At 33.2% G+C, this 13,217-nt stretch overlaps 1 protein-coding gene across 1 annotated transcript in view; it reads left to right on the forward strand.

Moving 5' to 3' along the window:
* The window catches only part of INTS12 (integrator complex subunit 12), a 17,458-nt gene that overhangs the window by 3,247 nt on the left and 994 nt on the right, over window positions 1–13,217 (forward strand). Inside the window, exons 2-5 of the mRNA XM_007948294.2 lie at window positions 1,477–1,629; window positions 3,339–3,526; window positions 5,145–5,304; window positions 9,965–10,111. Of these exons, the coding sequence (XP_007946485.1) occupies window positions 1,477–1,629; window positions 3,339–3,526; window positions 5,145–5,304; window positions 9,965–10,111 (648 nt within the window). The remainder of the gene's footprint in view (window positions 1–1,476; window positions 1,630–3,338; window positions 3,527–5,144; window positions 5,305–9,964; window positions 10,112–13,217) is intronic.

The following is a 13,217-nucleotide window of genomic DNA, read 5'->3' on the forward strand; positions in this document are numbered from 1 at the left end:
ACCTAATATATATGAATAGTAGACACTGCACCAAAAAAGATAGCACTTGAAAAAATATCTTTGAAAAACCAAAACCATACCAGTTGATAATGAGTCAATTTCAACTCATGATGCCCCCATGTCACAGAGTAGAACTAGGCTCCATACGGTTTTTGATGACTACCCCCCCAATCCAAACTGGATTGCCTGGCCTTTCTTCCAAGGTTCTTCTGGGTGGGCTCCAGTTACCAGCCTTTCAATTAACAGCTGAGCACATTCACCATTTGCACTACCAGAGATTCCTTCATACCTATTAGAAACCAAACTCACCACCATTGAGTAGATTCTGACCCACAGCAACCCCCATTGGGTTTCCAAGGCTGTAAATCTTTATGGAAGTAGATTGCCTCATCTTCCTCCCACACAGCAGCTAGTGGGTTTGAACCGCCAACCTTACTCACTATACCACCAGAGCTCCTTTGATACCTATTAGAATGTCTGAAATTAAAAAGACTAACTGCACTAAAAGTTGATGAGGATGTAAAGAGATTCATATTCTCTTATATTCCTGGTGGAAATGTAAAATGGTATAGCCACTTTGGAAGACAGTTTGGAAGTTTCTTAAAAACTTAAACATATACTTATCATATGATCAAGCCATTCTACTTTTAGATATTTCTTCAAGAGAAATGAAAGCATATATCCACACAATGATTAGTATACAAATGTTCATAACTGCTTTGTTAGTAACAGCAAAAAACTGTAAAGAACCCAAATGTCCATCAGTACGATTCAGTGTAATACTATTTGACAGAAATAAATGAACTTTCAATACACTCAGCAACATGGATGACTCTCAAATTAAATATGCTGAGTGAAAGAAGCTAGACACAAAAGAGTACATACTGTATGATTTCATTTATACAAATTCCTAGAAAATGTAAACTGAGCTGTGATACAAAAAGCACATCAGTGGTTGCTAGGGGTTGAGGAGTAGGTAGCTATAAGAGAGTTAATTGTAAAGGGCATCAAGGAAACTGGGGGATAAAAAGATATATTCATTATCTTGACTGTGGTGACTGTTTAACAGGTATATACATATGTCAAAACTCATCAAATTGTATAAATAGGTGGTATTGTTATGTGCCATCCAGTCCAACCCGACTCAAAGTGACCCCTCCTTGGGTTTCCAAGGCAGTATCACTATGGAAGTAGATTGCCCCATCTTCCTTCCAAGGAGTGGCTGGTGGGTTTGAACATCAGCCTTCTGGTTAGCAGTCAAGTGCCTTAGGCACTATGCTACCAGAGCTCCCATAAATAGGTGTAGTTTATATCAATTTTCTCAGTAAAGCTGTTTAAAGAAAAGAGTATATATTGGTAGCTACATGATATCTTACTTTTTCACTAAAAATTATTTATATTTTTGGTCTTTTTTTTGGTGATGTATTAGATAATCTAAATTTTTACTTACCTATATGTTTTTATGTCCCTTTTTAGGATGTGGAGCCACCCAAAATTTCAAGCACGAAAGCTATTTCCATTAAGCAAGAGCCCAAAAGTTCATCTAGTCTTCCTTCTGGCAATAATAATGGCAAGGCCCTCACAACAGAAAAAGTAAAGAAGGAAGCTGAAAAGAGACCTGCTGATAAAGTAAGATTTTATTTTAATCTAGTCAGAAAACATAGTAAATTAGTTGTTCCATAGGCAGAAACCATGCTTTCTTTATGCCTACTTTTGTTACATGGCAGTGAGTATAGATATATAGTAATTAGTCAGGAAATGTATTTTTATTGCTATGTTGTTGTTGTTATGTGCTATAGATGTTGAGTTTTTGAGAAATGACTAATTTAGAAACATATGTTTTAACCATTTACCAAAATCATTGTCAGGTATTTTGAGCCCTACAAGATGTAGTAATTTCAACTGTAAACTTGAATCCATAACTCAGAGATTCTAAGTGGAACAGTTGTTGAGAAAAAAGATAAACAGTAAAGAGTAAAGATGTAAATACAAACCTAAAATGTGTTACAGAATAGTATTCACAAGAGTGGAACCTATAGATGTAGATTGTCTATTTTGGATGTGTTGTGCACATACTAATTAACACTTTAGCAATTAGTAAAAAAGAATTAGAAACTTTAGTAACTGGTTCCTTTTAGATGTTTTCATGCATTGTCAATTCATAAACTATATTGCATTGTTTTCTATATATTTAAATTTATATTGCATTTGGTATCTTTTTTCCACTCAACATTGTGGTTTTGAGATTTGTCTGTTTGACCCATGTAGATCTAGATATTTCTTTCAGCTACTACATAATATTCATTCTGTAAATAAACCAGTTTATCTATCTCTACTGATGAACAGTTGGGTTATTTCTCTTTCTTCTCTGTTGCAGAGGAGCTTCAGTGAGCTGCTTTATACATCTCTCTTTGCTCATATGTTTAAATAGTTTCTCTAGAATATATGCCTATAAGTGGATATTATAGGATATGTACATCTTCAATAGTACCGGGTATTGCCAATTGCTGTCCAAAGTGGCTGTACTAAATTTATACTCACACCTAGTATAAGAGTTCTAAATTTCCTGCATCTTAATTTTTACCAATTTGGCAGGTGTATATGTTACATTTATTTGACCTAGAATGAGTACTGAAGCAAATATGGTAATGTATTAAGTCTAGGTGGCTGATAGTTCATTATTTACCTCTTTACAATATATTTTAAATATTATGACCAGTTGCCATTGAGTTAATTCCACTCATGGCAATCCTATGTGTGTCAGAGTACGGCTGTGCTCCACAGGGTTTTCAATGACTGATTTTCAGAAGTAGATCACGAAAGCCTTTCTTCCAGGGCACCTCTGGGTGGAGTAGAACCTCCGACCTTTCAGTTATTGGCCAAGCGTGTTAGCCATTTCCACCACCCACAGACTGCATTTTAAATATTAGTAGTTGATGATTTAAAATATCTAATTGAGTTTTTTTTAAATGTTATGATTACTGCGGTTTCTCATTTTAAAGCATTGATGGGAAAATAAAAGGCAGAAGGCAGTAAATGCAAACCCACTGAACTTCCAGAATTCTCGAATGGATAAAAGGTCAAAGAGAAAAGCAAATACATGATAAACTATCCTGATTTATTTATTTCTACTTTGCTGGTTTGTTTTAACCACTAATTATAAATTCATCATAAGTCTTCCACAGATCTTTAGTGTGCACATCTGTCCTTAGTTATATGAAAATATCTGTAAATGGACTTTTCATTGCGTATGTCCATCTTACCCATCTCTCCATGATTTAAAGTTTATTTTGCTGTGTAACGTTCATGATTATTTTCTTATTGGGTGCTTTTTATAGATAAAATCAGACGTAAGTGAAGGAGTTGATGTTCCAAAGAAACCTAGATTGGAGAAACCAGAAACACGGTCCTCTCCCATTACTGTCCAAACTAGCAAGGATTTAGCTATGGCTGACCTTTCCAGTTTTGAGGAGACTAGTGCCGATGATTTTGCCATGGAGATGGGATTGGCCTGTGTTGTTTGCAGGTAAGTTGGGCCTTGCCATAATTTGTTTTGTTTTTTTCTTAAGAGCAAGCAATAGAAAAAGAAAAAATAGGCCAATCATTAGGTGTTTTATATTTTCTTTTTGTTACCTGGGAGTGGAGAAAAGATAAGTTGATTATACTTTATGAACTGCCCACATCACAATTAAACTTTTTTAAATTGTCAAATATTTTATCTTCCTGACTCTGATTCACTTAATCTGTTAATGTTATAGTAACATTTTCTGATTTCTTGAGTTCTAGAGGCAAAGTGATTATTGCTTGATTGTTTAGGGATAGTCTGTTCAGCAAATCCAATTATTTCCATCTTTCTTTTGTAGAAGTCTGTGTTTCTTTTTATTTTCAGAACTTTTATTAGCACTTACAAAAATAAACTCTTATATGCCATTTCCTGAACACCATTAAGCACCTTCTTTTCTAAGGACAATGGAAATAAAAGGAATGGATCATCTAGGTTATTCTGAGTGTTGTTTGAAACATGAATGATAATTATAAAAAAATTGGTAATTCTTCTTGATGGAGGATACATTTTAAAAATTAGACATAACTAGATAAGAACTCTTTGAAATCAAGGGCTAAGTTTTTCACTGTTAATGCCTTTTAATTCCTAGCACAGCAAAAAAGATTGCTGTCTTTGTTGCTGTTTTCTTCATAAAAATGTTAATTCTGGGCCATTGGGACTGAGTAAATAATTATAAGCTTTTGTGAACCTTATAAAGTATGAGTTAATATGCTTCTGAATAGGATCATTTGCTAAAGCATCATTGATTTCACATATATTAGGTTTATTTCAACCTTAAGGATATCATTTTATAAATTAAAAAAAAAAGATGAAGTAATAATAGAGAGAAAACTAGTAACTCTACACTCTATCAGGAAGACTTATTATAATTGTCTAAAACTATGATGATTGCTTGATACAGGAATCTCTACCTTTTCATACACATATTGCTACTTTCTGTTTAGTGATTAGACTTTTATTGAACATCATTTCTTTGTAATGTACTTGGCACCAAGTTGATTAGTTGCAGTTCCTGCTTTTAGTTAATTCATATATTGATGAAGAAAATAGAAAAACACACAGGTAACACACTCATTGCCATCGAGATGGATCCAACTCGATGGTCGCTATCCTTCCTTGGGTTTCTGAGGCGTTATCACGACAGAAGTAGATTACCCAACCTTCCTTCTGAGGAGTGGCTGGTGGGTTTGAACCACCGGCCTTCTGGTTAGCAATCAAATGCCTTAGGCACTATGCCAGTTTAATAGGAGTACAAAGAAAGTGCTATGGGACTACTGGAAGACTAGCCAAAGTCTACTACTTTCTGGAAGAAAGAAAAAAATTATCATGAGAAGTTACAAGGAGAATATAGCCAAATTTAATTATTAAGATACCTTAAATATTTAGTAATGGTTGAGCATAAGCTTTGAAAGAAATGAAGTGCTTGTTCAAACTGCATGTAGAGATTTGCGTTATTTTGCTCTTTGGTTTCTAGGTGTTTTTTTCTTTTTTAATTTGTAAAATTAACCAGAACAAACCTGTTATGGCTTCAAATCATTACATTCAAGAAAGTATAATCCATAATGATATATTCTTTTAGGCAAATGACAGTGGCTTCTGGTAATCAACTAGTAGAATGTCAAGAGTGCCATAATCTCTACCACCAAGATTGCCATAAGCCCCAGGTGACAGATAAGGAAGTTAATGACCCTCGCCTGGTGTGGTATTGTGCTCGATGTACCAGACAGATGAAAAGAATGGTAGGAATCATATATTTTTTCTATTTTAAACAGCCTCTGTAGCTTTTTTGTTGATATGTGCTTTCTAAAATAAACATTTAAACATTTAAAAATAAACTATGTAATCTGATTATTGAAATATTTATAAAGGACCATGTTACAAACCTAGCTTTCATCTTATTCTAGTATAGACAAAGAAATAGTGTTGGAGTCTTACAAAATGTGAATATTACTTACCAGCATGTCAATTTATTTATAAACATTTAAAAATACCATAAAATAGTGAGATTAAAAAAAATGTCCTAGTCTTTGGTGAGCCTGATAATGGAATATATTCCTAACACTTGACCTTAAACCACCAACCTTACAAAGATGTGTACAGAGGTCATATTTATAGGTGCACACCTTATCTTTCTATTTATTTCTCTATTCCTCATTCTTTCTGCTCGTTGTTTTTGGGTGACCATTTATTTAATTTTCTTTCAATGTATTTTGTCTGCTTTTTTCTGCTCACTAACATAATTTTTCATTAATATCATACTGAACTGTTTTTCATTTATTATATTGGATAATTTTCTAAATTTTATTCATTTAAAAGATAGATTAATGAACTTCATGAATTTCCTTTTAAAAAAATGAAAAAGTTGCTGTGTACTTTGGTGACTTTCTCTCTGTTGTTTACTTTTTCATGTCTCCTCCCCTGCTTCAGATTAGAGATTTCTACATAAGTTTGTCTAACTAAATATATCTTTCCAAAGTCAGAAGTATTTAGTTAAAAATAAAAAAATCAAGGTACCATTTTACTTTTTAATAAGTTTGATATACCAAATTATTTTATTTAATCCCATGAAAAGTAGTAAAATTTCAGTGGTATGTATACTTTTTGGTTACAACAAGAAATTTCTGTGACAAGGTACAGTTTTTCTGATGAGTTGATTTTATTTAATTTATTATTTAAACTAACCCTCCAGGACCTTGACCAAAATTATTGCAAGTGAGCAATATGATGTATTCCAGGGCCTCAGCAGAAGCCACTGACAAAGGATTGGTAATAGTGAAAAATCATAATGATTTTGTCATAGTACTGTTTCCATGTTCAGTATATTTCAGAGTTTGATTTTTTTTAATTTCATTGCAACTCTTTTAAAAGCTAAGGTGAGCACCATTCTCCCTCATGTTTTTCTCTCCCATTTTTTATGACTTAGTTTACACCCAGTCTGTATTTATAGTTCTAACTCATTCTAGAGTAAGCTTCTGCTGCTGACTAGATATCTTACAGGTATTTTAAGTTCAATATTTTTAAAATTGTTTTCTTCTTCCACCAGTCTTCCCCAATTGCCTGATCTTGAAAACATTATCCTTGATTCCTATCTTAATTCCATATCCCTTTGTGTGCCAAATTTGTTAAATCTTACCCCTTACATATTGCTCAAATTTGTTCCTTTCCCTCTTATTACCCTGTTCCACAAATTCATTTCTTTCTATTACAATAGCCTCTTAAGAGGCTCGTAATCATCTTGCTTCCCTACAATTAGAATTATTCTTCTAAAATCTTGATCTGACTTTATATGCTGAAATATGCTCATTGGCTCTCAATTACCTTAGGGCAGAATATGTGGACCTCTATTTGACCCAAGTCTACCTTTCCAGCCTTTTCTTACACCACTTCACCATATATACTCCCACATTCTGCCTCTGTCAGATGAAGTGTGTCATTCTGAATATGTTGTATACTTTCATGTTCCCACATGTTCTGCTACTCATCTTCTTCCCTTCATCTGAGATACGTTTTATTCTTTGTCTGCTTTGCAAATTAAGTATCTCACCCATTTATCAGTAGAACCATGCCTCATTCATTGTCATATACCAGATCAGAGTCCAGGACTGGACACATACAACATCATGTTGTACTCATTGTAAGACAGGGAAAATGGAAGAAATGTGAATTAGTACCAGAAATAATTAATCAGTAGGTTCAGTCCATGTGTCCGAGAATCAAGTATTGAATGTGGAGTTGTGGCTAATGTTAAGACATCACAGTACCGAGAGTAGGCCTGGGGAGATACCAAAAGGTATGAACTAAAAGTGAGCCTGATATCAAGATCCAGTAAACATAAGTTTAATGAGAGGAATTTGGAAACAGCATAGTAAATCCAATAATTCTAACTAATTTCTTTCATTGAGTTTCTCTCATATATTCATTACCTATTGTTTGTTCTAAGGAATCTCAAAGATACTACAAACAGCGCCCAACATCCTCTTTGTTCTTATACTTATTTCTCCACTGGGGTAGGTTCTGCAATGTATGAAGCAGTCACCCAGTGAAAAATTGTAGTGCCTCTGTTGAGCAGCACTGAGTTAGTGAAAATATCCCTTCTAAATCCATAAAAATATTCAGCAAAAGATGAAAGGTTCATATTTCTTGATCAGTTTCTAAAATGGCTAAGTGAAGTAGAATGAGCAGAAGAAGATCCAAACTAAGCAGCTTCATTGCAATAAGTCTTCATCTGCTAAAACATAGAAGTTAGATTGTTCTTCCAAGTCTAACACCTGGAATGGTAGATATTGGTGGAGGTCAGTGTAAGCTTGGTGGAGGTCAGTGTAAGTTTGAAAGCCTTGGTTCTGGAACCATATATTTCTTGACTTCCATTCCTAAGTCTGTCTTTAAGTTGAATTTGTACAAAAGTCAGAACAGTTAGATTCAGTTCATGTCTAACTTCAGATAGTCAAATGATGCTTGGTATACAGTATATAGTGTACCTTTCTATGCATAAAGCATTAAAGAAATGCTTCCAAATATATTAAAACATCTTTTACATAATAATAATAACCTTTGATGTATGTCACAAAGTAGCACCCATTTATTATTATGAACCATGTATATACTTCTAATTTTAATATAATAGGCTTTTAGGGGAAGGAGCTCTGGTAGTGTAGTGGATAAGGCATCTGGCTGCTAATCAGAAGGTCAGCGGTTCAAACCCACCAGCCGCTCCACAGAAGGAAGATGGGGCAATCTACTTGCATAAAGATTTACAACCTTGGAAACCCAGTGGGGACAGCCATGAATCAGAATCGACTTGATGGCAGTGAGGGTTGTTTTTTTTTGTTTGTTTGTTTTTGAGGCTTTAGGGGTTGGTTCTTAAATACAATTGTACATAAGTTGGATGTTCATAACCCAGGAACCGCCTGAACTCTGAGGGCTACATTCTTATAACATAGTTTTACAGTACAGGGTAAAATGGCCCTCCTTTCTTACTAGTAAAGATGCTGTTACTCTAGGTAATCTTCTTACATCCTTAATAATATTCTTGATCTGGATTTGCTTTGTAAGTGAAATTTGAAGGTAAATATATATACTTTAATTAGGAAGGAAGGTCTATAGTGTTAAAAATGGGATGAACTGAGACTGGAGAATCAAAATTACATAATGTGACAAACTATAGCACAAGAAGGTACAAATGAGGATAAAATAGGCCAAATTTTGGCTTCTAGAAATTGGGATAGATAAATAATACATTCCCTGGTATAGTACCACATGATTTTATGAGGGTTATCAAAGACAGTGGAATGGCTGAAAGCATCTTCCTTAGCTAGGATTCAGTTTTCTTATCCTATGTAAGTATTGATGATGAATAAATGGTAACTCTTATTGTTAGTGCTCACCATGTGCCAGACACTATGCTAACTATATAATCCTAATTCATCCTCATAATCCACTTTTGATGCAGATGAAGAAAATTAGGCTTTTAGACATTTACAAATTTTAGCCCAGGTTAAATAGTGAGGAAGATGGTTGAACTGGGGTTTAACCCAGGTCTGTTTTACTGTAGAGGCTGTGCTCTTAAATACTACAATGCACTATCTACATAGTTAAGATTATCTACCTTGAAAATAATAAAGAATAGACTGAAAAATGAGGAGAGTTTGTAAGAAAATTAAATTAAGTGCCTGATTATAAAATAAAGGAAAGAAAGTCAAATATTGATCAAAATAAAAACTAAAATTGTTAAAGAAGACTGGATTCAAATTTTTCTTTAATAACATGGAAGTTTGCATTTATGAACTCTCTAAGGTAAGTTGTATTCAATGTGCCTGGTTCTGCAGTGTGGAAAACCTCAAAAAAAATTCATCTTTTATTGCTAGTTTTGTTGTTATTTTTTTCTTTTACTCTCCTCATTCTTTATTTAAAACTGTGTAATTGATTTGAACTGTGGTAGACTACTTTTTAACTCATTCTCAGTTACATTTATGACTGGAACACAAAAGAAAACTCCTAAATCTTTGGCCAACCATAATGAGACATAAACACACTTCATGATGAGTGAAGCTAACTGGTTATATATCTAGTTTGTGATTTTCCATTTTTGAAATAATTTGGTTTATCTTGTTAAAATAATATTTGACCAACCCTAATCTGCATGTTTCTAAAGTTTAGTATTATCTTTACTGTTTAGAAGTAATGAAATCTGTAAAACCATTAATATGACAATGATAAAAATAATTTGTCCAAAAGTCTATACTTTCAGTATCTTCACCATGTTTTTTACATGTTTAACTTAGTCAATTTAAATGTTCAGTTCTATCCATGAGTCCTATGATAAAATTTTTATTTTTATTTTTATTTTTGTACATTCAAGTAAGAGATGTTTTATCTAATTTAACATACTGATTTCTTTAGGCTCAAAAAACTCAGAAACCAGCACAGAAACCGGCCCCCACAGTTGTTTCTGTAGTTCCAGCAGTCAAAGATCCATTGGTTAAGAAACCAGAAACTAAACTAAAACAAGAGACAACTTTTCTGGCATTCAAAAGAACAGAAGTCAAGGTACAGTACGTTCTGCTTTTATCTAAGTTTACATCTTAATTTAGTTTGTTAAAAGTTATGTGATAAACATTTAGTGAGAAATTTTATATACTGAAGACTATATGTTGGAAATTAAGACTATATTACTATTAACATTAAATAAAAAAGGAACATTGACATAATGATTAATCTCTAACTTTCTTATGTTTCTTTTTATCACAAATATTAACTGTCAGTGAGCATCCCAAGATGACGTTCTCTATCATGTAGTCAGACACTTCTCTAATTAAAATTGACCTGTTACTTTCAAGTCAGTTCTGACTCATGGAGATCCCATGTGTTACAGAGTATAACTGCTTCTATAGGGTTTTCTTGGCTATAATCTTAACAAAAGCATATTGCCAGAGCTTTCTTACATGGTACCATTGGTTGGGTTTGAACCACCAGCTTTTAGGTTAGTTCTTAGTTGCCATCGAGTTGATTTTGACTCATGGAGACCCCATGTATACAGACTAGAACTGCTTCATTAGTGTTGTCAAGACACTGACCTTTCAGAATCAGATCGCCAGGCCTGTCTTCTGAGACCTCTCTGGGTGGTTTCAAACTATCAACTTCTCAGCTAATAGGCAAACACAAACTGTACCATCTAGGGACCTTCCATCTTTAATAAGTAATTTGACTTAAATTCTAAATACCTCTGCTTCAGTTTCAACATTCTTGTTCCTCATACTACCAGTGCTAATTGGTCATATAGCTTTTTTCTCTCAACTTATTGGCTATTGAAGATCATATCCTTGCTTTGTCTTATTTTTGCCTTTATTATCATGAACTTTTAAAATACTTACCTCTTATACTAAGGAACCATATTGTCTAGTGAGAATATCACCTTTGTCATTCCTAGGTTTGCATCCTTTAAATCATACATATTACATTATTGTTAATATCCTGATGTTTTGATATCATGGAATAAAATATTTATTAATTAATTTTATATCAAAAATAATACCTTGCCTGAGTTTACACATTCCAGTTTTAAGCAAAGAACTTAAGATGGAATAAAAATATTACCCCAAATTCTCATTGACCCCAGAAAATTGCCAGAGCTTTCTTACATGGTACCACTGGTTGGGTTTGAAATTTATGTCCCTTAGTATAAGAGGTAGGTATTTCAAAAGTTCATGATAATAAAGGCAAAAATAAGACAAAGCAAGGTTTTAATTCTAAAGAGATTAAATTGTCCAAGTGACTATAAATAGCAAAGCTCAAGAACCTGGTGTAGTGATCAAAAATATGAATATAAAATACTCTGAGGGAAGACAGTGATAATTTACAGATACTTTTTAAATTTAGTCCTTATGCTGTTACCATGGAAGACTTGATATCAAAGGGATTCCATTATTGATTTGTCATGTAGAAGGTTGGTAAATTGGAACAGAAGTAAGAATAACATTGAAAGTATAATTAGAGTTGTTATATTGTACACTTAATCAGTTTTAGGTCGATTTTTATACTAACCTGTTATTACCAAAGTATATTTTTAGAAAATCATGTTATGACAGTTAAGGCCTTGGCTTATCATGTTTGTTTTGATGAAGGGTTGTTTTTTGTTTTTGTTTTTGTTTTTAAATAATAATAAAAGCAAATACATTTTTACTATGAAAAATTTTTGTTTCCATTCATTATATAAACAGTGAATGATTTTCCAACTAGGATAATAGTTAAGAAATTATTTATAGTTGAAAATAGTTGAGAAATGTATTTTCTCCACTGAAATGGTAAGAAAGCACTTGGTCTCCAGTGTTTGTGTTATTTTACTTCTATGTGTCTTGATAGTATTGCACACCATCTGTCATCCTTTTGAAAAGCAATGCCAGGCAACAGTAAGCCATTAAAATAAAATGCCAAACACACAGAACTTGTTTTCTTGTTTGTAGTTCTTAAGTGTTGGTCTTTTTAATTACTTCAGATGGGTTTTCTTTTTTGAAGTTTGTTGAGAGATCATTTAGCCATATGGCAGACAGTTTTATGTTTAATAGAAAGAAAAGGAAAAAAAAAATAGCTCTTCTATAACTGAATATTAAAAGTTTACTGCACCTGTGTCCTTTCGCTTTCTTGACTTTGTCTTTTGTTACCTGTGTGCATTCCTATAGGAATTTATAATTTATGTAAAGTGTTCCCTTCTCTGGATAAACTTATGAGGTACATTACTACTATAAAACATCCTGTTTTTCAAAGTATGTCAACAAATAGCTAGACCTCTTACAAAATAAAGATCTCAGAGTACTCTATTTTGATTACTTTTCACATTGGTTAAGCATGTTTACATGCAGACAGTATTGAAAGTTATTTTATTGGAGCTATAAATTTTTTATCAACTCTTTCAGAGTTTTTTATCAACTCTTTCATAGTTCAGGAGCTCTAGTAGTGTAGTGCCTAAGGCACTTGACTGCTAACCAGAAGGCTGGCAGTTCAAACCCACCAGCCACTCCTCAAAAGGAAGGTTGAGCAATTTACTTCCATAGTGATACCGCCTCAGAAACCCAAGGAGGGGTTGCTATGAGTCAGGTCCGATTTGACAGCACATAACAACAACAACTTTCATAGTTCTAAAATATGAGTAAATACATTTTAGGCATGATAATAACTACCCTATTTAAAAAAAATTGTAAAACTATTACTTACTTATATGTGAATATAATACTTTCATGAATCTTCTGAAGAATATCAAGGTTGAAAGAGTGCCAATGGAAAGTTCAGTTCATGATGAACTTGAACAAAAGGCAGGTTTGCCCAATATAAAAATGAAAAGAAAAAAATTGTTCTTGTATGAACAAGAACAATATGTATTTGTATAAAAACCAAAACCAAACTCACTGCCATCTAGTCAATTCCAAATTATGTGACTCCCATTGGGTTTCCCAGGCTGTAAATCTTTATGGAAATACATCACCCCATCTTCTTTCTACAGAGTGGCTGGTGGATTTGAACCTCTGACCTTCTAGTTAGCAGCTTTATCCACTATGCCACCAGAGCTCCTTATATATTTTATATACATATACATATACATACACACACACACACACACACACACACATATATATATATATATATATATAGGCGCTCTGGT

Source organism: Orycteropus afer, unplaced genomic scaffold, assembly GCF_000298275.1.
Source record: "Orycteropus afer afer isolate SDZICR_OR568_19922 unplaced genomic scaffold, OryAfe1.0 scaffold00211, whole genome shotgun sequence".
Taxonomy (NCBI): Eukaryota; Metazoa; Chordata; class Mammalia; order Tubulidentata; family Orycteropodidae; genus Orycteropus; species Orycteropus afer.